This window comes from Apteryx rowi, unplaced genomic scaffold, assembly GCF_003343035.1.
Source record: "Apteryx rowi isolate R43461 unplaced genomic scaffold, aptRow1 scaffold_97, whole genome shotgun sequence".
In the NCBI taxonomy this organism is placed as follows: Eukaryota; Metazoa; Chordata; class Aves; order Apterygiformes; family Apterygidae; genus Apteryx; species Apteryx rowi.
The window spans coordinates 2,260,156-2,285,277 of record NW_020451282.1 but is presented as its reverse complement, the minus strand read 5'-3'; the positions used below and the strand labels follow the sequence as shown (position 1 = coordinate 2,285,277).

Sequence of the window (25,122 nt, the reverse complement as noted above, 5' to 3'; positions counted from 1 at the left end):
ATAAATGAGACATGAGGCTACATACAGAATAAAGACAAAAATATCTACCCATTCAGTGAGTACTGATAATCCTAAACACTGAATAGGAGAAAGGTGCTGTGGAAATAGTACAGGATCCCAAAATTTATCATTATGCAGTCATGCACAGGGCCAAGAATTCACATGCAGCCTAAATTCTGCTCACTCATTATTTCTGAGACCTTGACTTTGCAAATTAAACTTCTTTTTTTCTTTGTTGTTTTATTGTGTTTTTTATGATACCATATATAGGATTTAGAATGGGCTCTTACAAGTTTGTTGTACCAGCGTGTCTCCAAACGACAGACAACTCCACTGAAACTTTTCATGTGCATGAGTGGCAGGCAAATGTTTTTGACATTTAGATAAATATGTCTGTGTTTCTATAGAGGGAGTCTGGTTTTTCATTACTTAAGAGATTATGATTAAACCCATATTTAAGGGAAGACAACAGCTAGAAAGACTTGACTTACTTGTTTTTGCAACAGAAATGCTGAAAAAAGTTTTAAAAGTATTAGCTATATTTTAAAGGAAAAGAAATAAATTGAAGTGTTTTCCAGAAGGCTAACGGTGATTTACAATAAAAGCAAAAACAGGCAGGCAATAAAGCTTTTTGGATTGGTAAGAACATGTGGAACTTGCACAAAAATAGCTCTTCATACTGCTGGAGCGTCGCAGTGTCTGTGACCTTTCCAAGGTGTCTTTGTTTTCTCTCTTCCTCTAGGGAAAGCTACCTGCACTCAGTCATTCTCCTCAGGGTTGATCACAAGTTTCTAGCAAGTTTGCAAACATAGCTCACATCATCACTATGTATTTGACAGTGAAATTATGTGTTTTGAAAAGACTTAGTAGCTTGGATGCCATATGACTAAATCACCCAAACACTTCTTGCAAGTGAAACAGCCTCAGCAATTGAAAATCATTCATATGGGATTAGTTTAATAACAACACCAGAAAATATTTGTTTTCCTAGCCTTGCACCTGCTCCACATCAGGATGAATTTGAACAATTGACTAGTGTCAATGTTGTCTAACTAAATGCCATACTGTCCCTTTTAACTCTTCTTTATCTCTTGCCTTCATTCGTTTTGTATCAGTACCTTCTAAAATATGTCTATGAGATGTTGTGCTGTGCAGGATTGTTTCCACAGTAACATTCAAAACAAGTGGGGCTTTTATAGCACATCACCATAGCCAGTAAAACAAGAAATCATTTGTATTGCAGTAGCATGTGGGCAACAGTTAAGATTCTAGATCTCATACTGCAATACGCAACTATAATGCAACTACTTGCATTATAACTGTAACTATAATGCAACTACTGCATTATAAATAACTCTTGTGTGCCTTAAACCAGAACATTTAAGTTGTTGCAGGCTCCATCTACAAAATCTGTTCTTTTTAGCTCAAGCATTAGTGGCATTGGCTTGCAGCTCTGGAGGTCAGTGGCTAAGTGTGTTAACTGAGACATGGACATGCAGACAGACAGCTCCAAAGAGCCTGGGGTTTCCACATTCTTACCTGTGTCACTCTGTCCTTCCTTGTCCTGCTGTTAGGAACTGTACTCTAAAGCTTCCCACGCTTTAGCGGAGTTGGTAAAGGAGCTGTTTCTTCAGACCCTCCCCGTTGTGACCGGCCTCTCTGTAAGAGAATGTGAACTTCTGAAAGAGGAATGGCAGGAGAATTTGGTCCCTCAGCTGGAGAAATGGGACGTCTACCGCCAGAGACGCTGGAAGCTTTTCCAGGAACAGCTGCTGCAAGAGAAAAAGGTATGACCAGTATCGCGTTCTGGTATCCCTGTTTCTGAAAACAGCAATATGGGAAGAAATTATCAAGCTGTTTATCTGTGGGGAATATTTTGTATGCAAATATATTGTCCATTCAGGTCCAGCCTCAGGATGGGCAGTTCAAACTGCAGTATGGAGTGAATATATATGCTGTGCATGTAGGCTTGCACAGAAGAGTCAAAGAGTAATTACTGAACATCTGTCCACAGTGTTTGACAGCTTTGCGAGCACAGAAACTTTTTTTGGGAAGGCTTGTGTCTGATTCCACAATGTCCTTAACCCTTGAGCATCTACAGAAACACACACAGGTCAAAAAAAACTTCAGTTGGTTTGTTCACAGCAAGTAAAAATGCTACATATGAATACAGTTTACAGGACAGGAGGCCTTACAATAATCAATACCTCTTACGTGTGTCTAATGCCTAATACTATATTAAGTGCAAATACATGATACACATGTTGTATAAAACTGATGGTTACTCTGAGAAGGTGCTGAAACACGCAGCCTGCTCTTCTGTTCTGTCTGTGCCCAGCATAGGGGGCATTGAGACTGGAGGAGAAAAGCAACAATAAATTCAGGGGCGGGTATCTTTAGCATTAGGCAGGAACTCAAATAAACCTTCAATTTATCCATGAAATGCTGTCTCTTTATTAACACTGCTTTAACACTGCTTTATTAACACGGCTTATATGGCTTAGTAAAGAAAGACCTTTCCTATACAAAGGTATGCCCTTCCCAAATTTCAAGTGTGTGCTGAAATATATGGAGTAAATGGAGTTTTTCAAGGGAAAGGTTGATGGAGTTGAGTCAATTCATTGTACATGAATTCCAGTGTTCAAGTCATGCCCAAGCATAGGATATTTAAATTAGAAGGCTGACTTTCCATCACTTTCAGTATGTCTTAGCATTCATAATATAAAGTAGATGGCTTTCAGGCTGAAGAAAAAAAAATAAAGGGTTTGCTGACATCATTAACAATAATTACTGAGCTATCAAATGAGATATTCACTGAGCAATGACAGAACAGCCACTTTGTTCTCTGGGTCACCAGCACCTGCAGTTGGGCCTTATTCCACATAAAAATTGCCTGAACAGCAGACAGAGCTTTCCTAAGGGTGACTGATTCTGTGGAATAAATTTTTAGAGGAGACCTCTTTATGGGAAAACATATGATTCCTCAAGATGATATTCTTTGCATGAGTTTGAGTGGCTTTTCCACTTTAGCATGTGGCTTTTTAGAAGTAGCTTGAACTAAACTAGAAAAAAGTCTGCTGTATCTCCAAAGAGAGCATGCAGAGGGATAGCTATTCCAGCTAGGCTGGAGATTTTCCTGTATAAACAAGTCTGAAAAATATCACACAGCTCAGCATCTTACATTCAGATGCAAAGTGCTTTTCTTGGACCTTCCCTAGTATAAACCCAGCAGCATGTATATTTAAACAATGAAGAGGCACTTGTACCCTACAAAAAGGACAACTTGGTTTCCCCCCTTTGGGAAAGAAGGAGAAAAGAGATTAAACAGTTGTGATGGGTGTTCAAGTCATTTGGGAGATCCTGCAGATGTTACAGTGCTGAGTATGACAGAAGAGTCCATAAATCTACATTCATATCGACAGGCCTTTTAATTTACCAGGCATTTTCCTATAGTAGATATGTCTCTCATTTGCCCTTTGATAAACATGCTGCACTAAGAGTTACATAGTCATCTGCTCTACAGAACTGGGAAGACTGTCTAACACCAGAAAGCTTTTCACCAGGGTATTTAAGTGTGCTTACCAAGGTGACTCACAAAGACATTTTTCCCATTAACCTGAGGTGTATTTGTTTTATCATTCCTAGCATTTTAAACACGTCTGGGATATGAGGTCCTTTGAGGGAACAGAATCTATTTTATGCTGGAAAAGAAAAACTCTGTTTCTTATTTCACTTTGCCTTACAAGCTTGAGGATATGAGTGGTGCAAATAGGAATAAATCTAGTGATCATGCGGACACCCTCCTTCGCCACCCTTCCCTCCACTTGCAAGGGCAACAGATCCTCAGCTGGTGTAAATCGTGATAGCTGTATTTAAGTCAGTTTTTTTTTTTTTTTTACCTCTTGATTGCACCAGAGGCTGGATCAAGCCCTTTGTGAGCCCATGGGAGTTTCTTAAAACTTTTTGATCTTGTTATTTGGTTAAATCTTAGCGGTCTCATGATTTCTCTAGAACAGCATTCATGTCTGTGCGCTAGTTACACGGGGCAAAGTGCTGCACTTGCTTAGCGTACTTACTTGGCATTCAGCATGCGTCATACACCATCTACAGACTGTTAGAGCAAAATTGCTTTCCTTCGATTTCCTGAAAGAATCTGTGCTAAAAGTGTCAAACTGAGAGTTGCAGAAAGAGTGAGCTTACCTGGGTTTAATAAAAAAAAGGTTTCCATTACTTACCAAAGGTATACTCAAAACCTTTACTGCCAAAGATTAATACTCAGTGTTAGCTATGCTCCAGAAGATCTTATAATTGACTTGTTGCCAGGAAACCAGACACCAAGCAATGTGCAGAGACACAGGGAGGTGAGGAGATTTCCATCCATACCCACATCATTGCTTGACACCCACGGAGGTCAGTCAGCATCTGCTTATCAATTCTGACGTGGTGTGCTTTTTACTGCTTTCTGTCACTTCCATAGAGTTTTGTTTTTTCATGGTGATTGGAATAACTCTTCAAGTAGCCTAACGCTCCTTGGAGTTCCATGTCTTCCAGCCCAAACACTCTCCCACTGGCAATGATTTTGTCCCTGATTTTAACGGTTAAAAGCAGGCGAGGAATCAGAGATCCCATGCTCCATTCCAGTCACCGAGTGCAGAACAGAGTCATTTTCTCAATCCTGTTTGTACTGATCTGGCAGTATTGAGCAATATTTGGTGACATTATACTGGACAAGTGCTGAGATGAACAAGAAAGTGATGTGGGATGCTGCATCAAGAGAGCTTGTAATTTAGGTACAACACAGTTCCTCTTCAGGCAGCCCAGTCTGACTGAAGATGCAGACTTTCTGGTGGCCTCTCTCAGCCTCTTTGATTCTTCTCCCAGTGCTCCCAGCACCTTTGGCAGGAAGGTGGAGAGGCAAAACTATGAAATATATATAGGACTCTGTATAATGTAATGGGGGGAAGCCCCATCTTCCCTTAATGGTGTTGAGTCTCCCAGCAGTGTAGGACCATCCCCAAGAAAAGGAAAAGCTTTAAAAGGCCCCAGGCAACTTGGCCCAGTGGTGGAAGATCAGTGCGGCTCAAAGGCTGACCTTTTCCCCTGGTTTGATGAAATAGCTGTCCCTTTTTGCTATTTTTCAGCCATATGCCACCAGCCTCAAATTAAGATTCACGGAGAATCTTTGATGCTGCATTTATGTTTGTATGTTTGAGTTCTTCTAGTATTTTGGGGGTGGAAAATGTCCAGCCCTTCCTAGTCCATCCTAGTGAGCAGCTGAAGTGTCAATACCAATAAAACATACAATATTCTGTTCCTATTCCCATTTTATCCTTGCCATCTTGATCATCTTCCTAATGGTCTTTCTGAGACAAAACAGTAGTTTACTATTTGGTCTAAATCTAAAGCTTCCTTATTTATCACCTCCTCTTAAATGCATAGTAATCGCCTTTCTTTCCTCTAAATTTGTTCTGTTATTATTTAAATGGCTGATACATTTCCACTGTTCAGTTTAATAACGGTGTGCCAGGGGTGATTCTATATTGCATTATAAGCTTCCCATTGGTCTCAGAGGGGTCAAGAGACCTTTTTTATATTTTGCATACAGCTTGTGTTAGATGTACTCTCAGTGAAAATGACTCATTCTTTGCCTTTAAAAGAAAGTCAGTGTTCACCATTACAGAACGATGTTATTTCTTAATAAACAATAAGAAGTAAACAGGTACGGCAATCCCTGTCTCTGTTACCATTCTGAGTGCCTTTTTGGACAGGATATACTGATAGCAGCAGCAGTGTTTTGTTTCTTGGCTGCAATATTCTAACATTTGCAATTACAATTATAAATCAAAGAAAACTCTCCTGTCTTCCCTATCTCGGCAATCTACATCAGATTTAATCTGCATGCTGTTTGAGAGTACATGGGCAGATAGGTACTTTAAGAACAACTTCTCAATTAATAAGCAAGTCTCTGAAAAATGATGGGAAGCCACAACTGAGCCACAAGCAGTCTGTCATTGAAAATATCCTTCTGCAAAGTAAAAGGTCATTTGCAGCCCTCCTTCTTTAACTGCTGAAAGAGCCATTACAATACCCCCTACAATGGATGGGCTTGGTAAACTAGGCATATGCGGAGGTGTGAAACACTAGGAAACGGTATCCACAAACAGAGCTGCTGAAGAGAAATGCTGCGGTAGTTATTGCCTCAGGCGTGTGCTGGCACCTGCCATGATGATAACCTGGACACTTGTCCACCCTTAATCTGACCCTTGGGGTGTCAGATGCTGCGCTCCCCCGCAGTCTGTGGTTCGCAGCATCGCCCGGACACGTCAGCACGGAGGTCCGGCTGCACGGCTCCGACTTGCAGCTCTGGCCGGGAGACCTGCCGGGCTCCCCAGGGCCATACGGACCCTCCTCCCCACGCTGCTTCCCCAGCTCGGCTGAACTCCTTCTGTCCGTCACGGGCTCACTGCTCGCCCATCCTTCCCTAGGCATCCGGCTCAGAAGCGTGTGTTTTGGCAAGGTTTTCTGGGCAGAGGGGGGTCAATGTATGTGTTGCTGTGTATACTAAAGAGAATGCTCTATCAAAGAAATAAATACACTTAGCTTTTACAAGTGGCTGATGATGTGGTTTCTGATGTTCGGTACCTCCTGGGGGAAGTCATTCTGCGTTCACAGATAAAGTCTCTCTCCCACACAGATCACTCCTTCCCAAGGAAAAGACTAACAAATATGAAAGCCCAGTAACACTCCTAATACTAGCAGAGATTGCATCTTACACATCTAATTCTTTGCTAGGAGATGAGATATATTGATCTAGTGCAGTCTTGCTATCTACTATAGCAGAAAATTTAGTCCCAATGAGGCTAGAATATGAAGTGAAACTGTCAGAGAGCCTGAGTATTATATGTAATTTAGGGCTCTGCTTATGTCTGCAAGCAGCCTGCATTTATCCAACTGCCAATATAGCCTAAAATATACTCTTCACCTCACACTAATAGAGTTTAGGCCTCACGGTCATTTCATTTATGGCTTATTAGTCATTAAATGCTGGTAATACACTAAACAAAATCAAAGTCTGTATCTCCAAAAATTTACAGTCTAAAGGAAAATCCATCAAAACCTGTAGAGATTAAAAATTCTCTGATCTACATATCACCCTGAAGGAGCTGTATACTTATAATCCATGCACCTAATCACCCAATCTCCATTTCTAACTATTAGACAGCACTGTTTACTATATACAAAAGTATGATGGAAGATGTTATCTTTATTTTGTTCAGTGAAAATAAAACCTACCTTCTCTACTAGGGAAAAAGAATCAAACAAAAAGCCCACTGGAACATGCTAATAAGAGTCAATGCAATATTTTGTGTGTCATTGTTCTTTTTCCCTTGGTCCTCTGTTTGCAGAAACTAGAAAATTTGTAGGAGACAGCTCAGAACTGATCCAAATCAGTGCAAAGGCTCATATTCTTTTCAGTGAGCTTTGGGTCAGACTTTGAGCATTGAGAAAAATATTCTTAAGTAGAATAATTGCAAGTAAGTATGAATTTGATATTTCAAAGGGAGGATTGATTGTCTGTAGCACTATTAATGAAAAATAATGCTGATTCATAATATAATGTTAGAATGACTGAAATCAAAGTATCTTACAATTGTAACTCTTTTCCCTGCTTTTAGCTATGGCTAAAGGAGTATGCCCTGTCTGCTGTAATACAAAAACATCTGTCTGAGAAACAAGAGAAGATCATTCAAGGTGTCGTAAGCAGACTAGGAGGCCTCAGTGATGAGTAAGTATGGTTTTATCACTAAGCAGTGCTGTAGAACTGCATGCACTATAAAAAAAACATGTACAGTCCATTGGGGAAAGCTTCTTCGCTTCTTCAGCCAAAGAGGCAGTTACTGTAGGTTTTTGTCTGAATGAGTATTAATTGCCCTGTTTAGCATTGATGGAGCAAAAACATCAGATATCATGTCTCCTGGTCAGTGTGAACAGTAAAGTTTTCTGTGATTTGTCAGGTGATATGCTTCTGTATATCTGCTCCTGTGTTTGTGAATGATTCCCAGTGTTGCACCAGCCTCGCTTTGCACACTGTTTGTCACACTGGATTTGGCTGTCCTTCAAGATAAAATGCTCAGTCCAGCATCATTACCTTACCTTTGCTTTCTGCCATTAGAGTGCAGCTGACCACATCTTTGCATAGTAATGACTCCTCTGCATTCTCTGTCCGTATTCACCAAAGAAACTTTTAGCTTTATCTTACCTATGTTCAGCTAAAAGTCCCTTTAATGGAGATACTTGTCAAAAACCAAAGTTTTGTTATCTGCCTTTTTTTGATTTGATTAAGATATCAAATGATATCAATTCACCATGGTCTTCTCATTACCAAAGAATCAGTTGAAGACCTATGTGTCTGGAATATTGGTATTTTTGCCATTGCACTCCATTATTTTGTCTCTACTTTTCAAATCAACCATGTTTTTTCACCTTCTCTGACTTCTCCATTTCCCCAGACTTTAGTATTTACAAAGGGCTCATGATGCCTTACACATACATACAAATTAGATTCAGACACAAACCCACCTTGAAGCATATCAAGTTTATCCAAATCTGCAAACAGTTCTAATAGTTTTTCATTCACTTTGTGCAGAATCAACTTCAAAATTGGCTCTCCTTTTTTAAAAGTCACCACAAACTTCCTCCAGCCATGTCTGCCCTGTTGGCTAACACTAGCCTCTTCAAGGTCTCTTCACACAGTGCCCCACTGCTAATCAAAGGCATGCTGTCCTGCATTTCATACAACTTAAAATATCTTTCCTGTAGCTCTCATTACATTCTCTCATTATCTTATTTAAAATCTTCTATTAAAACACCTTTTATTATGAGATAAATGATGTGAGCTATGAGAGATATTATTTTTCTCTTTTCTTCATATTTTTATGTTAATTTAACTTTGACATGACCAGACTAGAAATCCGTCACTGTGGTACCCATACTTTATAACTGAAAAGCATTCTAAGACATGCTTTGTATGGGAAAATGTTACATAGCGTAAATAGCAATTTTGTTATCTTTGTGCAATTGTTTTGTGGAACCTGCAAAATCAGCAAGCAGCTTAGTTGGTTGATTTTTTTTTTTTTAATGGTCCTTTTTACAGGTCTGTGAACTATATAATGCAAAAACACAAGCTTCTGCTGAGTTCAGTACTCAGAAGGGTAAGTCTCCGAAACATTGGGATGGCTACTCTGACCCGCATGAGGATGTCCAGGAAGAAGAGCTTGCTTCAGGAGCTGCGGGAGCAGCATGTCCTGCAGAAGAGCTCCTCCCACTGCCAAGATGAAGATCAGTGGCAGCTACAGAAAGCAGTGGTAGGTACAGGGTTCTGCTGGTTTCCTTCCAGCCTTCTCATGCACTGTGACGTCTGGTGTTGGAAGTAGCTGTAGGAGATCACAAGAAATAAAAATGTTAAAGTTCTGAATAGAAAGGAGAATTCTCTCTGTCAAAAAATGCACCCACTCTCAACAAGGGAGGTAGCTAAGTGTATACCTATTTTAGTCTGGGCAGACACTTTAAATTCCCTAGTATTTTATCTATTTGCAATATGATAGGTATCATCTTTCCTCAGTGGGAAAGTCATCATAGCAAACTGATTTAGTTATTTCATATGAAAATACTATTTGAAGTAAGTCGTGGCAATATGTATAAGGAAGGAGTTTTACACAAGTCGGTTTCAGGGTGAGAGAAATTCCCACTGACTCTGCTAGTGATCCTAACACGCACTTGGAAAGTCCTTACTTGAGGGTCATACGAAGAAGTTTTTTCCTCCAGAAGACCTAGCACATTCTTTTGTACTGTCACCGTTTTTCTTTCTTCTCTGTCCTTGAGCTGGCTCAGCGTCCATTCCCCTGCCCTCCTTTCAAATGGTCTGACTCCTGTAGTTCTGGGAGACAGGAGAAAATTGAAGTGATTTTTAGGCTTACTGGTCCCACCAGTCAGTCTCAAATTAGTTGGTGACTATGTGTTTTAGGGTTAACCTCTCAGGTTAATATTAGGTTTTGTTGGTTAATATACTTACCTGTGTTGGATACTTGCCTAGAACAATACTGGATTTCAGATTTCCCCCTCAGAGGACCCTCCTAGCAGGCATCAGTGTTAGCTGCTGCCCAACCCAGTGTTGCTGCATGTATAGGTTGAACCCATCAGACACACTGTAGCTCTGTGCTCCATTCTCTCCCTGCATAATTAGCTGAGATAATATTGTGCGTTCCTCTAATTCCTATTTACGTAATACAAACCCTAATTCCCCACCTGGAAGAGGAATAAGGAAATTCAATTCTGTCTGCTGCCAGTTTCACAGGTTATTTTTCTGTTGAACTAGTACTTGTTAAGTGTAAAGATCTTGAATAATAAAATATAAATACATATGACTGCATTAATCTTGTTTGTATTTATGTGCTTTCCACTACTCTCTCCCATGCAGTCACTTAGCTCCCACAGAGACCTTAATTGATGCAATCACTGTGTTCCCTAACAAAAATCAAGTGTCCCCAGGTATTAGTGTTCTTTTGGCTTCTCTCCATTACAGCCTCTTTCCAAGGCCAGCTAAAAAGAAAGGAAATACCTCAAAATATATATAAGATCCATGCTGCCAAAGGAGAAACAGGGACTGGATGTGGATTTTGGAAGATCCTCCAAAACTACAGCTAATGTATAAGGAGTTGATTTACAGACCCTCAGCCAGAGTTTTACTGATACAGTATTTTTAGCTAAATTTAATTTGAGGTTGTGCCAATTTTAGACTGGCAGACAGCATTATGGGGGAATTAATCTGTTAATTTCATATAAAATGTAAGTTTCATTCAGGAAAACAGAAGTACAGAAGCCTACCTGAGTCATGATGACATGACATTGGGTCTTTTAAAAAAAGAGAAACTGTTTTATGACTTACCACTGTCTTAAAAAAAAACAAAACTAAAACCACATGCCTGAGCTATTGAGAAAGACATGTCAGAATAACCCAGCATTAATAGGGTTTTCATTATTTTTCACAGATGAATGTGGGCAGAGCAGGTTTTTTTCATACTAGCATTTCCTATTTCCCAGAAGTAATGTAGATACTATAGAATCCCCCAGAATAATTTCATTTTATTTAGCCTTAAATGAGAATATTGATAGAAGAGGGACATCAGCGACTCAAAAGAAGACTGTGGAAAACTGTAGTACCAGGGTACACATAAGAAAGAACAGGCCATGCTGGAGAGTGTGTACAGCTGTGTGCTAAAGAGCGTATAGAGTAAAAGTGGGTTAAAGAAGTTAATTGTCAAGGAAAGTAATGCAGAAGCTCAATCCATTTGAAATTCTGGGTCCAAATAGTAGAGGAGATTGAGGTTCCTACACATAGACTGGGGAGTGAAGTCAAGTTAAACTTCTGGACCCCAAGACAGCATCATGACTCTTTGTGAAGCAGCTGGTCAGGCGCACAGCAAAATCAGACACAGCTCTTAGCCTGATCCAGGGCAGTGCTCAAAGCCTGGTTTAAAACCATTGCTGCAAAAAACCCCACTTTGCAACAGTGACCATAATGCAGTTGAGTTCAATGTCGTGGCACAACAACCAGAAGACAAAATAAACACTGCAATGGTGCTTGATTTCATGAAGAAGCATTGCATAAAAAATGAAGAAGGAAATTTAAAAAGAAAATAAAAGTGGCAGCCAAAGGGGGAAAATGTTTGCAGGCTACGTACCACATATGAATGTCACTGCGTAAATCTGTGGTTGTACTCGCACCTTCAGTATGGTGTATGGCTCTGCTCGCTGCCGTCCTCCCCATCTCACGGATAATAGAACTAGAAGCCTAGAAAATGGTGGCAAGGATGGTCAAAGGAACTCAAGAGACTACAGCTCTTCAGCCTAAAAAAGGAGTGTCTTGTGGGTTGTAGGTTTCAAAACTGGCATAAAATATCTGAATACAGAACAATTGTTCATTGGTTTCTAATTTCTTGTTTTTAATACTAGAATAAGAGAGCATCAAGCAAAGCTATTACACAGTAGGTTCAAAACTAAGAAATATGTTGATAAACTGTTGAATACACAACCACAGGATGCTGTAGATGACAAGTGTAAATGGGCTCTGAGTGCTATTAAATATGTTCATGGCAGAAAACTCTCTCAAAGGCCTTAGGCAAAAATACACTGACTTTTTCTCAGGTAGACACCCACAAATGGGATGAGTATTGCAGGAATCTAACTGTATACTTGCCTCATTTTCTGCTCTTCTCTAGGCATCCACAGTTATCTCCTACTGAAATCAGGATGTTTGAGATAGATTGTTCTTATTTGAAATAGAAATAGGACCAAATTCAACAGTACCTAGTACAAAGAAAGATGGGAATACATTGCTTGGGAATGACTGGTGAGACAGGATGCAACTATTATCACATATATATCATGAGGGAGGCAAAAACCAGGGAGGGAAAATTAATATTTGAAATAATGGTTTTAGTGCAAAGACAAATGTGTTAAGTGGTCATACATAAATTTACACTGGAAATTAGATGATTCTAAGCATTAAAAGAATAGCATTCTGAATGGTTATGAGACATTTTTCACAGTGAACCTGAGTAAATTTATGAATGCATTTACATGACACAGCGCCTGCTATAATTTTGTCTGACTGCCAGGAGTCCCACATTCTGGAAGAAGAAGAGAAGCTCGAGGAAGAAACACAGCAAACACATTTAGAATTTCACCAGCAGTTAGTCACCGAAATCCAAGAAGCTCTTCATTTTCTTCAGCAACACATGGAGCAAGTGATCGGGCAGACACTGCTGCAGCATGCCCGACAGGAAGCTGCAAAAAAGAATTCAGATGATGGACAGGACTGTAAGGTATTGAAATCATCAGCTTTCTTAACAAAATGAGAACTACTTTGATAAAATGGAGGGAAACTTCATTTATGTATTAGCCTATGCTTGGAAGTATCAGCGGGAAAACATTGCAACCTGCTTTAAAACTAAAGATACTTTACAAACTATTCATAAACTAAGACCAGTGTAGAAGTACAGTATTTTCTAATGACTCAGCAGGCAAACCAGGTTTCATTAAGCCAAACCCCAGAATATAAAAGAATTGAAAGAGTTCTTGATGACAAAGGGAATCAGAAAAATGAGGAGGAAATTGAGATGATTATCTGTTGATCAAGAGTTTAAGGTTAATTAATTGTATTCATAATGAATAGCTTAATATTAATTTATAGATTATTAAAACAATTCATAGATTAATAAAATTCTTGCAAAGTAAATATTCAGATTTTCTGTATGATGGAAAGTGTAGTAGAGCTACACATATATTGATTTACTTTGCTGCAAGTAAAAGGCAAAATGAACTATAGAGATTGAGCAGTTAAAGGAATGGTCCTTTTCCAGATGGAGGTGAGGCACATTAGAAAGATTTTGCTGTAATTTTTCATGTTGAAATGTTCCCTGGGTATATAGAATTTTTTTTTTCCAGCATGTCAGTCTGCCACATTTCTAAAGCACAAAATTCAGTCTTGCGTGCATTTACAAAATTATATTAGCCCTTCAGTTTTAGGCAGATAAAGCACTTCAGTTCTTGACTTAGAAAATGAGCAGTTACTTGTTTTGTTTAATACAGGAGAGGCTGGTGGAAATAGCTGTAGAAAGTGTGTACGGGACCAGCAATAATATCAATAGACTCGTGCAAAACTACTACCAACAATTAGGAAAAATCACAGAAGCTTATGAAGGGAAAAAACATCAACAATTGAAATCCTTGCAAGGTATGTGTCATATTGACAACTATGAGGTAATAACAGCTTTTTAACAGATAGCATTCATTTTCTTATCAATGTAAAGATGTCTTTCAAAGGTAACAGAAATATGTTATTTAAAATAAGTGGCAAAGTAAAATGAATGTGTAGGTCGATTTCCTTCTTTGAAGGAGAAGTGGTAGAAGTATCATAATTATTATTATTAATAACTACTTGAATTACAATCATAGATGCAGGACCCCATTACTCTGTTTGGTACAAACACATACAGAAAGATGGCTCTCTGTCAAAGAGATTATGGTATAACCACAAACTCTGGTTCATCGAGTTAAGATCAGAGATACCACCACAGTCACAATTAACAGCAATTGATTTTTCTAATGCTGCTAAGTGTTACTCCTAAGTATAACCTAAGTGTAGCTTGTACCTACCATGTACCTCTACATGAACACTCTTCAACTTTGCATATTAATATATGCAAATAATATGAATCAACACATTAAATATTTGCAGGGAGAGAGGGTATACGACGAGCCCACTAGCTGGAGCGTTCGCCCAGAAGGGGTAAGATCCGGGTTTGCAATCCCTGCTCCCATGTTAGAAAACACAAATATTGTTGGCAGACGGTCTGCTTGCTCTGAGATGCATGCCCTCAGCTTTAGGAAAGAGGTTCTCATATTGATTCCTTTTTTGGCTCAATGAAAAGTTACTCTCTGTAAAGCAGACAAAAATCATTAGAATGAGACAGAGAAAAGTCAAGTATTCCCAGCCTGGAATAGCTTGTGAGCTACCACGGTGTTTCTTAACTATCAACCACAACCCACTCACAGGTTGCGAAACTGCTCATAAGGTTTATGAACTACTGGATCTAACATAAATACAGCCACTTTTTCCTGGAATTATTTTTAATTGCTGGCAGAAGCTCAGTTCCTTCAGCCCAAGAGAACAAAAGCAAGCCGTGATCATAGGCTTCTTCTGTAAAGACTCTCCCGCCCTTGGATGAAGGCTATCGGCATTGAATGAAGTTAGCAAGTTAGCAGAATGACAATAACATCAAAGACTAAGTTTTTGAGACACATGGAGTGGATTAATGAAAGCTGTTTTCTAAAAATAAAGATACCCATTTTAAATAGAACTGATTCTTTAACCACAAAAGAGAGATTTTTTTAAGAGCAGGCCTATTCATTCAAGGCTGAGATCCAGAGATGAGGCTGGACGGATACTTTGGTAGGAAGGATCTGCGATTACCAGTAGGAGCTAGGTACATACATTGGCTGTAAGACAGAACCGGTCTCTTTAGCACTGCCCTATTATAAACCTTTAAAACTTTAATATTGGAAGCCAAGGTTAAGCAAAATCTGTGCTGGAATTTTTGACAATCTGTGTTTTAGTCATTGGCAGTAAGCAAGGTAATCAGTTACCTAAATTCTCACAAATTCATTCTAAAGACCTCTTTGTCCCTGATCCAGCCAGCTACAAACATAGTCTTCAATGAAAAAATTGGTGTTCCTTTAAGCAGGGGTAAACCCAAAGCCTTTTCCAGAATGCTGCTCTCATCTGAACTAGGATGGATACCATTACATACTTGAATGTTTTGCTTCATCAGCATTTGGATTATTGCTCTCAGTTGGTCTCCCAAAGACACTGTGGAATCTAGAAAACCAGTCACTAAAACCACAGTTAATCTTTTCATAATTGCTCATTTAGGATATTTTGTCTCCCAGTGTTTGTATGGGTATATTATTGCTTCAGTGTATTGCTGTTCCTTGAATTACAAGGAAAAATTTTACATGTGCAAGCAGCTACTACGAGACCACGTTTTCTTTTCAACAGAAGAAAAAGAAAATCCCTTCTGCTGCAGTATAAGCCTACAGGCATGAGAAATGATGAGAGTATTTATGTTGGTAATAAAAACAAGAGTGTTTTAGACTTTGGTGGCCAGAGAAAAACCCAGAAAGTCACAGGTCAAATGAATAGCTACAGCAAAAAAAGTATTGCAAACCTACATGTGTGTGCTACAATCCAGCTGAGTTTTTCAGTAACAATGGATGGCTACTTCTCCTTTGTTGGTGTTTTTCACATTAGAAGCAAGTACTAGATCCCGTATGGAACTTTGATGGTTTAATATGCCCCAGCCCTCCTTTAATTAAAGTCCAAATTTGTGATGCAATCCTCGTGCCTTTCTTCTTTCAGCTGCTGTGTCACCCTAGAAGCACTTAAATGTCTGTCTGTGACACTTAACAGCCTGGAGTTGCGCCCCTGGGTGCAGCCGGGATGCCCTGAGCCCTGCCAGCCAGCTGCTTCCCATCCGAGCTCAGCCCGGAGGCAGAGCATACGCATTTCTTCCTTCTTTAAAGGGGCTGATCCATCAGATGGTCTCCAGGCACAATTACCATACTGAGGGAATGATTCTCCTTACCAAATACACTTGTAACCTCTCTCTAAAATACAAAATTTTTCATCAGCAACATTGGCAGTAGAGCCACATATTATGGTGTACCCGTCCACCTCACTCCTTCTGCATGCTCCAAAAAAGCAGCCATCCACAACAGCGGATGTGAGGAAGACTACCCTATGTCTGACATTGCAATTTTCATTCAGGTATTTCAGGTCCCACTTAAGGCATCAAGATCTTTTCCTAAAATGTCTCTTTTGACTTCCACATTAATCAGTCAGCCTAGTGGGAAGAACAGATAAAAATCGGAATTCACTGGCAATTAGCATCTGAGCGAAATGAATCATAATGTCTGATTATGCAACAAATTACAATGGCAGAGCAGGTGTACATAAGAAGTACTTGGTACCCCTCAAGAGCAATTACTATGGAAAGACTACCTAGAACTTAAATTAATTTAATTAATTAATTTGTGCTGATGCAAAACATAAATTGAAAAGTTGCCCCAGTTCAAAGTAGAGTTTGTAATTTTGAGCAGAAAGTTTTACAGAAATGTTATTTCAGCAGAAAGAGGTGAAAGGAGCAGACTTAGAAAGAAACAAGAGAATGAACAGGCATTGAAAGGAAAAGTGAACAAAGGCCTCCTGGACGTGTTGTCTGCAGTCCATCAAAGGTAAGAGCAGGCAGGAGTAATGCTGGCTCTATTTTAATGTTGCTACTTGTTGTTGATCTGTATAAATGTTTAGCTTAATAAATGTCTTAGGTTTGCATTTTATGTTTTGTCTTTGCAAGAAAAGAAGCATCTCTTGCCAAATTATGTCTGCCCTTTGATCACAGAAAATTACATTCTTATTAAACTTTTTGATGCTCATTATTTAAAGACTGAAGAACTATGTATAGACAGTTAAAGAGAGAACAAAAAACGATTCCAAAACATACGCCAATTTTTAAAAGAAATTTAAAATGAAGGATGGGAACTGATGCTGTTCGATTCATTACATTACATCTTTTCTGCTTTAAATATCAAAGGTACTTGTTAGTTTGCTGTTGAATAAATGTAAATGCATGAATAATATTCAAAATGCCAAGATTTCAATGAATACTTTGGACCGTCAGGCTTACTTGCACTAAATTTAAGGCCAAATTCCTCAAATGTGAATTAAATAAAAATCAGTAATAAATTAAATATGGTTTTACAAAACTTAGAGTCCAAACAAAAAAAGCACTGCAAATCCAAAGGAATAAGTTAGCATCATAAAAAGCTGTATTCTGTATGTTTGCAGGACTTGGCAAGCATGTGATATATTTTTGTAATCATTTTATTTCTTTACTTTTTGTTTATTATCCAAAACAATATAGCATCTACAATTTTGACATGGTAAAAACGTTAATAGTATCTTTAGATACTCTGCTGCTTCTAAATTGAAAGAAATCATTGCCCACTTTCTGTTTTTCATCCTTGTTTGAAATAGTTTAGAAATGGATTCCTGTAATGAAGGGTCTCAGAAAAGATTGGTCAGTCATTCAATATCAACTTCATCATTTATTCTCACATACAAATTCAGTTCTAGCTGTTGTCTCAATTTTTTTCTCCCATAATATATTCCAGTATTTTAAAATAAAATACAGTTAAAATGGCCTTCATGCAAGCAGAAAATGCAGTAATGAGGAAAGTTATTTTGTATCTAAGTTGGTCTCATAACATTTAGTCAGCAATCAAGCCCCATTTCCTATTGCTATTATGATTTCTTCTAGGGTCAAATCCCAGACCTGTGTGAATCAATGGCAAAATTTCCATTAATTTGCCTCATGCCTATTAAACCCAATAGAAATTCTTTTATGTGTTTTGGCCTTTGGTGCAAGGTTATGAGTACAAGTTCAAAGAGCAAATTTTAAAAGCTAATGTTCTGCAAGCATTGACCATGACAATAGCAACTTAACGATGTGTAGCTGCCAGGAACGGTTTGTGGTACCTCCTTCCCTGAAGGACCATGGTGGTTGATTGACAGTGTTACTTCAAGTTAGATCAGGCAAGAGAAAAGAAGAATTAAAGATTCAACAAAGTTGCAATCATTCAGGTTCTACTGTATTAATATTAATCTTTAACCAGCAAAATAATACAATCAAATAATACAGACGTCAATGCTCCAGATGCCAAGTTTTGCATTGTCAGATTTTGGCTCAGTCTCAACCTGGTGCTGAAGAGCCTCGATGAAATATGTACTTCTTAATCCCTTATCTTCCCACCTGATCCTCTAACAGCTTGTCTCTTTGGCAACCAGACAGTAAAACTGACCTGAGGATTCACTGCAGAAAATGTACCATGGTTTTGAAAGCAGACTTTAACATTAGAACACTAATATCCAACTCCTGAAGTCCAGGGATGGACAACCCAAACTCCTACTGCAATTCCTTCCTCAGAAAGGACCCAGTATTCCATGGACAGCCAATGCAGGCTGTTAAAATAAAAACCCACAGCAAAATTAGTTGTCTCAGCTTGAGATGGATGAGCAGATATTGTTAATGAGCCTTTCTCTCTACAAAATCTTATACATATGCTTTGTATTCCTTCCTTGAACTGAACAACATGGATACTCTCAAATTTCCCTTTATCAGGATGGTGCTGCAGCAAGAGAAGGTTTTGGCTCAGTTTGAACAGCAGCAGCAGATTCGTCTGGAGTCTCTGAAACAGAAGATACTGGGATTGCATCAGCTAGAAACTGAGTTGGAGAATCAGCTACAGGTAAATTAGGGTAAAATGACTCACGGATCTGACGCAGTCAATGGCAAAACCTCTGACAGGTTGTGCAGGTCTTTTCTATGGCCCAGTTGAAATCGGTGCTAAGACTCACCACTGTCTTCACCATTGAAGCTATGGCTCAAAACCCAGTAACACAGGCAAGTTAATGGTTTGAAACAATTTCCCACAAAGAATACTGATTAGGTTAAAGAAGATCACTAGAATGTGGGGGAGGCATCATATTCTTTGTCTTCCTTGTTGACAGTTCTGTACTGAGTCTGTTGCAAGTACAGCTTCACTTCTTGGTTACTTGGACATCTCTTTCCATCTAGTCAGATGGAGGATCCACAGCCTTCTTACTAATACCTCGGTGCACTTGAGTTCACAGCCACAGCAAAGGAACCAGGGCCAAACACAGTGTGGGTGTGATCAGCACAGCTGGACAGCAGATCTGCTGCTCCTCATCACATGTGTTCATGTCAAGTGCTGTTAACTGGAAGCTATAGTTAGTTCTCCTTACTGAATCTCTTTGCACTAGGAAACACATCCCTGATGCTAACTATTGTTTTCTGTGTTTCTGCAATGACATATGACATGCCCTTTTTTTGTCATCCCCTGTGTAGAATGACATAATTCAGAATCAAGCTGATTTTTGTTAATTTGCTTCTGTTTTATCTCTGTGGGCAGGAAGCAGAGCAGGACTTTGTCACAGAGCTAGCTACACTGGCCCGCATTCCACTCACCGTGAAGAAGCAGCTTTCCAAAAGGAGCAAGCCAACAGGTTGATACAGTCCCAAATTGTTTTAAATGCTTTATTCCTGGTACAATGTCAGCAGATTGCTTACACTTATGCCATATTTTAATGACTGGGCTCAGAAAAGAGGCAGTATGAATAGGCAATTAATATTTTAATCAATGCTGATATGGGCCATCTGATATTTGGACCAGAATATGTTCCCCCTCCTTAAATCAATATAACAAAAGGGAAAACAAGGCACAAGCATTTAGAAGTAAATAGTCTTCTGGGCCTTGTTGTAAAATGCTTAATTCTTTTTTCAAATAGAAAAAAATCTGGTATTATTCTACTGATTATATTCTGCCCTGCCCATATTACAGTGATTTTCCACATCACTGATATTAGCCAGATACCATATCCCAATAGGCTAAAGCTCCCATTTGTTCTTATGAATAATCTCCTCTGGCAAATGTGTCCAAGGACAATTATCCATTAGTTAGTACTGGAGTAGCAGTGCTTACCTGCTAGAGTACACTCAGTGGAAGCTAAACAATGTTGCTTCCAGGGAAGTTACTACCTCATTCCACATAGCAGTGCATGTCTTTCAGTACAACACAATATAGTTTTAGTAGAGATTTTTTTGTACATGCCATTTCCTAATAGATGAGGGAATTGGGATGTAGAGAAGTAAGGTTACCTTCTAAGGTCACCCAGCTCACTGGTAGCAGAACCACAAATAAATGTCACGTTTCCTCACTCCAGGGCAATTCTTTAGCCAATAGATGACATTGTGTCCATTGAGGTAAGTCTTTGACTTAACTGTTCAAACCACAACTATTGTTTTCGTCTTTATCATCTTCTTTCAAAAAGACTGTCTTCAGCTTGATCACTAAGTTTTTGGAGGACAGCAGAGCTGAGTTTTTTTTCTCAACTTTCTTTCTCAGGATAGAATGCAAGAATTAACCTTGAGACACACATACTCAAAAGTAAAACCTTATTGAATCAGGAAATCTTAAATTGTATTAATTTCCTGCCATTTTAACAAATTAAACTAATTCATTAGTTCAACAGAGACTTAGGGACAAGTTGTCAGAATAGCAGTTGTGTTCCCTAATCCACACTTGGCACGATCTGAATGTGCACATTCTCATCGTTTGACCTGTGGAATCCCTCTGTCAATATCTAAATGAAACATTTTGCATTACATTTGAAAGAGGCTGAAAGGTGAGACAGGTTTCTGAAAGGGAAAAGTAGCTCACTCACCTGGGCAATTTTGAAGTCTCTTTCCCCAGTCAATCATTTTCCAGGCAGGCAGAGCTGTTTCTCCTGGTGTGCACGCTGACCCCAGGGATGCACATGGAAGCTTAGCTCAAGGTCCTAGAAACCGTGACTTTTTAACATCAGATTGTTGTGTCTCAAATCACATAAAATCATGAAGTGACTTTTCTTCTATTTGCTGGTAGTTAAGAACCACATGCAATTATTTGCTAAGAAAATGCATGATAGTGCTTTCAGCTGTTCCACTTCACAGAAACTCGCTTCAGTGTCTGGCAAGTATGCAAGCTGAAGATCAACTCTGTGGTAACTAATGGATAGTCAAAAAGAATACTCTGTACTAATGTAAATTGGAATCAGTCCCTTGGCATAACAACATATATATATGTAAGTGTTACTATGCTAGAAATTAGAGTATATTCTTCTGCTTCAGATTAATCAGAAAGAAACAAGCTGTAATATCTGTAGGAGGTTTTAACTCACATATCTGTGTCTATTCAGGGGAAAAAACAAACTCAAAAAGAAAGACCTTTCAATCTCCAGAATCAGAAGACAAAGGTGATTCTCATGAAAATATTCAAGAGCCCCCTGGACAGACTTCTGGCTTATACAGGTACAGTAGAAGTTAAAAAACAATGTCCCCTGAAAAAGCCTTTTATAAAAAACAGTACAAAAATCTAGTTCCTAAGCAAGTATGTCAGTCAAAACCAAAATATAACACCTACATTAGCTGATCTTCTTCCTTAGTATTTACTTCTCATGTGTACCTCACCTTTTTTTCCCCATACCCATTTCCCCATTTTAAGTTTACAAAAGTCATCTGAGTTTGCTTGTCTATGCTGTTACATACTTTATAAATAGCTTTGTTTTATGTAGAGAAATGAGAAATACTATGTTTCCAAATTTCTTCTAAGTACGTTCTTAAAACCTGGGTCAGAGAGAGCATAAATCAGCACATACAATTGAATCCAATGGAACTAGGCTGACTTATAGCAACCAAAATATGGTCTGTGGTATTTAGGCTTTCAACTACCACCTTTATTTCACAAACAAAGGCAAGCGCCAGTCTTTGGCTGATTGGGGTAGCGGCTCTAACAATGATTTTCTTGATAGATGTTTCGGTTGGCTTATGCTGGGGTGCTAACTGGAGGAGGAAAAATAGCTACAAACCTGAAAGATGCCAGCTGATTACTATGGGCAGATCAAACCAGCCAGCTGGTCGCTGGGGCTTGATATATTGAGCAGAGAAAATCCTGTTGACAGGCAAAGCAAACAGTTGGTTCTCAGGAGCCACAGGCCTTTGGGGAAAAGTATTTATCCCCTGAGTGACCTCAGCCCGGGACTGACTTCAGAAGATGGCTCCTTTCCCTGATGGCATCAACCCTTTTCACACACTGCTTTCCCACAGCCAGCAAGGGATACATGTGTAGGGAGCGGGAACACAACAAAGGAACATTTATCTTTATGCAACTTTGTTTTGGCAGCTGAAACCTGCAAGTGCAAAAATTGTAATCATGTAACAAGCTCCTTTCTCCACATATCATAATGAATTTAGTTAAAGAGAGAATCATAGCCTTCAAAAACTTGATCTACAATTTTGTTTTGTTTTCTTGTTTCTTTCTTTCAGAGATAAATCGCAGAGTTCACATGAAGGGGAGACTGAGCCAAGGAAAAACTCAAAGATGCTGAAAAAAAGAGGCAACAGGTACTAAAAATATTTATATGAGCTGTCTGAACACAGCGTACCAAAGCATTCTTCTGGGCAATCTCAGCAGCTATAAATACTTACTGAGCTGGTTTACTGAGGAACAATGAAGAACATCAGTAATAACCGAGAAATCTTCTTTAGCAACAGACCAAAAATCAATCCTGTGTGCCTCTGACTGTTAATAAAATGTTCTCACTTGATTTTGGTAAGGAGGAACAAGGACGTCTTTCATAAAAGCTCTTCCAGATCACTGAGGGAATGTGGAGGTAGTTTTAGATGAGGACTATACGTGAGGAACGTGTGCTTGTAGCAGAACAGATCTACACTAGACTGGTTGCCAATACTGGTATATCCCAGGAAAGTTTCATTGTAATAGTGATTGTACCATGTGCTTCTGAGCCCTAAACATGGTAGATCTGGTCTTAATATTTTGATTGCTGCTTTGGACTAAAAAACAAAAAAAGCGAAATGTAAAGAATATTTAAATAGACTTCAGATGTCAATGGTACATCAAAAGATTGAATTTAGTCTCTTGTTGTATTTTAATATTTCTCAGGCTGTGTATGCTTTTTTAAAATTTGTACAAAGATTTTGTAAATGTATTTTCCTGTGCTTGTCTCAGATTTCAAATTACTGTTTTAGAGAAAATGAGACAAAACCTGTTTACTGTTTCATTTTTACACTTCACTTCCTATTCTTCCTAAAGTAAACTCATTGTTTTCAGTATACTTCGTTATGCTCATTATGTTTCTTATGGGTAATTTTGTTGTTATGCAAAGCAGCTAATTCTTACTAGCTGTACAGAACACCTATATAAAGCAATAAATTACATCACTTAAGCAACCTTACAGCTTTCATGAAATTAAAATTCTCCATCATTTTAAAATGAACGTACATTTTGCTAACTAAAAGGCTGTCCATAGGCACATGTTGTAAAATACTACATCAGTCATAAAATTTACCTCTGATTAAAGAACAGTCACACAAATTACTTCACTAAGCTTGTTACACACAATTGTTTAAATGCTATCTTTAATGTCAATCATTATCAAAATAACTTATGCTCTTTTCCTAAGTTGTACCACTTTGAGCATTTGATTCTTCTAGTTCAGCAATTGGCTGTCATGGTCTTTTTGTCTTACAGGTCTAGACATTTTAGTTGCCTGCTTAATGTGTTTTTTTTCTAAATGGATGCAGCCTGATTACCTCTATCTGAACATCTTAATTCTGCAGTGCGCCCTAGACAGATAACAGGAAGGAAGCTTTTAAAATTAGAGTTGAATATGTTGTTAATACACTGTTTTAAACCATTCAGTACCACAGAGGCTCCAGTCACAATTAGGATGTCACGTACTCACTAAAACAGCTTCCCTGGATGCACTGTGATTCATTTGATTAGGCAGGGTTTAAATGGTTTTTTATCTCCCTTAAAAATGTAGAAGTGTTCAGATTATCCCAAAAGTGAGGCAGCAGTGCCCTCTCCCGGGGAACAAGCATGGGTGTCCTGGTTCACTGTTTGAAATCACCCAGGCAGGGTTTCTGATGGCCCCTGGCTGCATTTGATAAAGGTGTTGCCGGCGGCCCATGGTCCCAGGAGTGCGAGCACCATCCCCATAAGCACCGTTCCCACGAGTGCCGTCTCCATGAGCACCAGCCCCGCGAGCACCAGTCCCACTGCCCCATAGGAGTGCAAGTGCCACCCCGTGGTGCCCATCCCCATGGCCCTGAAGGAGCACAAGTGCCACCCCCGCAAGTGCCGTCCCCACAGCCACACAAATGCCATCCGCATGGACCTGCAGGAGTGCAAGTGCCATCCCTGCAGTGCCGTCCCCACAGCCACGCAAGTGCCATCCCCATGGCCCCACAGGAGCGTGAGTGCCATCCCCGCAAGTGCCATCTGAAGTCACTGTCTCTGCTGTAGAAACCTGTGGAAAGCCTTGTTGTACAGACAGCTCTCTGAAAGGCAACCTGCACCAGACTGAAGAGTAGTGTGGCTTTAAAGACTTCTACGTGGATTGTTAAACCTGGTACTAGCTCCTGTGCAAAGTGGGCACTTTCAGATTTGAGATAAACAAACACTCTTGAGGAGGTGCAAGTCATCAGACTTATTTGTTGAGGACAGACATTGTACAGTCTGAGGTCTTGGACCAAAATTCCCAGTTATGTCCTGAAACTGACAACCACAAAAAGGTCCTTTGATCCAGCCTGGACACACACTAAGCAGAAACCTGAGCCAACATCGGGGTAGCACCTTCACTCGCTCCATGAGCAAATCTACAGCAGTCTTGGGAGCCGTTCCAATAGCCAGAGATCATTATGTACAATACCTTTTGGCTGTGTTTTTTCCATCTGAACAAAAGTGTCTTCCGTCTGAACACCAGAAGCTACAAAGGGTTTTTGGTTTGCAGCTGCCTGTGCATTGCGTGGGAATTCCCGCGGCACTGCAAGAGGCTTCTGGTCTTCACACCCCAGCAGCTATGAC

The 25,122-nt window shown here is 39.3% G+C and overlaps 1 protein-coding gene across 1 annotated transcript in view; it reads left to right on the top strand.

Moving 5' to 3' along the window:
• EVC (EvC ciliary complex subunit 1) overlaps positions 1-23,471 on the top strand; it is a 51,800-nt gene extending 28,329 nt beyond the window's left edge. The window contains exons 12-21 of the mRNA XM_026054824.1: positions 1,575-1,787; positions 7,677-7,786; positions 9,155-9,365; positions 12,678-12,884; positions 13,651-13,795; positions 16,746-16,854; positions 18,798-18,924; positions 19,609-19,702; positions 21,434-21,545; positions 22,560-23,471. Of these exons, the coding sequence (XP_025910609.1) occupies positions 1,575-1,787; positions 7,677-7,786; positions 9,155-9,365; positions 12,678-12,884; positions 13,651-13,795; positions 16,746-16,854; positions 18,798-18,924; positions 19,609-19,702; positions 21,434-21,545; positions 22,560-22,644 (1,413 nt within the window). The 3' untranslated portion in view covers positions 22,645-23,471. The remainder of the gene's footprint in view (positions 1-1,574; positions 1,788-7,676; positions 7,787-9,154; positions 9,366-12,677; positions 12,885-13,650; positions 13,796-16,745; positions 16,855-18,797; positions 18,925-19,608; positions 19,703-21,433; positions 21,546-22,559) is intronic.
• Positions 23,472-25,122: the final 1,651 nt, after the last annotated feature.